The following is a 1,913-nucleotide window of genomic DNA, read 5'->3' on the forward strand; positions in this document are numbered from 1 at the left end:
GGTTATTTAGGCTATTTCGAATGGTTTGCATCTTTGAAGGACCCAAGCCAAGGAGCGCATTATCGCCCGCTTACTGTGTCTGTGAGAGAGCGCCCCGGGGAACACTTCGATCCCGGAAGCGTCAGAGGCAGGCGGAGGAACGTAAAACAACACATCATTTACAAAACTAAGGGGAAACGATGAGAGGTCAGCCCTGTCTTACCACATTGGACGTGGTGTACGTTCGTACGCAGACATGGGATTTCGCATGCGATGCCCTCGTAAGGGATAAAAATTTGGAAGGTGCACCTCTGGCCACCAAACGCCGCCAAAGCTTCTGACGATCTACAGAGCCAAAAGCAGCTCTCAAATCAGGGAGAACGACTAACGTGGGGAAAATATATGGTTGATGCATCGTCTGCCAGGGCGAAACCCAGTTTGACTCCTGTCGTGATAATCGATCAACCTACGCAAAATAATACAATTTGAATGCCATGGCTACCCGACTAATGCTACGATGGTTTTTGCACCCACTTACGCCCTTCTTGAAGTCTGCAGCCACTATCGATGTACTTCAATCCAGTGGTACTGTGTTCGTCCAAAATGGTCCACAACAGGGTCATCAGACCGTTCACCAATGCTTCACCACCTTTGGAAAGTGCGAGGTGCAGACCACCCAGGTCAGGCGTACTTTTGCGTTGGATGAATGATATCTCCATCTGTTGGTGTGGATGTTTTCGACCATCATCTATCAAGCAAGCCACGTTTTCCACTTCAAATTCTTGTTCCAGAATAGCCCACGGAGGACATGCCATGACATGTCAAGATGGGTGCTGCGAGGTCGTCGCGCACTCGAACGCGGTTAGAAACCCTACACGGTGTAATCGATACCACTCCTCTCCTTGCTTTTCACTTATTATGGCCTTATCCGTGACTGTATTGCAGTTAAACACGTTTCCACTAATGGTGTGTTGCTGTCCACGATGATCATGCATAAGGTGGGTCAGACGGTACACGGTAAACAGAGATGGATGGAATGGCAGTGGCATGCTCTAGTCTATCCGCTTTGCAATAAAAAAGTGTCTAGATACACGGGACAATAAATAACGCGCATGGAAATCATTTCTTTGGACGCTCTGAAGTGCACCCTTTAAAGGAAATCCAACGCTACACCAGTGATCCAGGTTGACTTGTTCTGACCTCAAAATATCAATGACTAAAACGTACCACGGATCGACCGAAAACATATCAACAGAAGAATTTTGTCTATAGACACGTGAATTTCGGATTCACACCATTCATCACCCTTTTAACGTAAATACAAATGGAACAGTCAAATGTACTGTCCCAAAACTAGCTACCTTATTGTCAATCCATACTACATTGAGATCTCCGCATATTGTATTTTGTGTTCTGCTACTACATATGGCTTCTAAAATATGGAAGTAGGGCAAAGGCAACCGGATCACATTCATGTCACCCGAAAAACTCTACCGACCGCCATACCGAATTAGAAGCAAATCACATGAAATAGCCAACTCAAAGAAATTAAAGGTGACCCACTCAGTAAACACATGGGTTGGACACTGTTCCAGCAGGCAGTTGACATCACCATTCCAGGAAATTAACACCATTTAACCCATGAGTCCTTCACGGTTCACTACCGTAAATGCTTGAGTTGGTTGCCGGCCACTCATCACCAGGTTACGAGAAAATATCATGTATTCAGAGGTTTCGATAAACGAAGCTTGTCAACTGTACTTCAGAATAGCAGTGTATTCCTTGTCCATGTTTTCTAACATTACAACGTGTACAAAATCCTCACGAAAGGAAGATTATCTCAGAAATGTCACCAGTGCACCTTTGTATCGCTAGAGCTAACATGGAGACTAAGACATAATTAAAAACCCGAAATCTTAACTAAGAAGCGAAAA

General features: G+C 45.0%; 1 protein-coding gene across 1 annotated transcript in view; it reads left to right on the forward strand.

The window, feature by feature from the left end:
- Positions 1–473: 473 nt before the first annotated feature.
- The window catches only part of T265_12125 (hypothetical protein), a gene marked incomplete at both ends in the record, with an annotated part of 11,623 nt that continues 10,183 nt past the window's right edge, over positions 474–1,913 (forward strand). Inside the window, one exon of the mRNA XM_009179130.1 lies at positions 474–659. Coding sequence (XP_009177394.1) covers positions 474–659 — 186 coding nt within the window. The remainder of the gene's footprint in view (positions 660–1,913) is intronic.

Source organism: Opisthorchis viverrini (genome assembly GCF_000715545.1).
Source record: "Opisthorchis viverrini unplaced genomic scaffold opera_v5_924, whole genome shotgun sequence".
NCBI classification, from domain to species: domain Eukaryota; kingdom Metazoa; phylum Platyhelminthes; class Trematoda; order Opisthorchiida; family Opisthorchiidae; genus Opisthorchis; species Opisthorchis viverrini.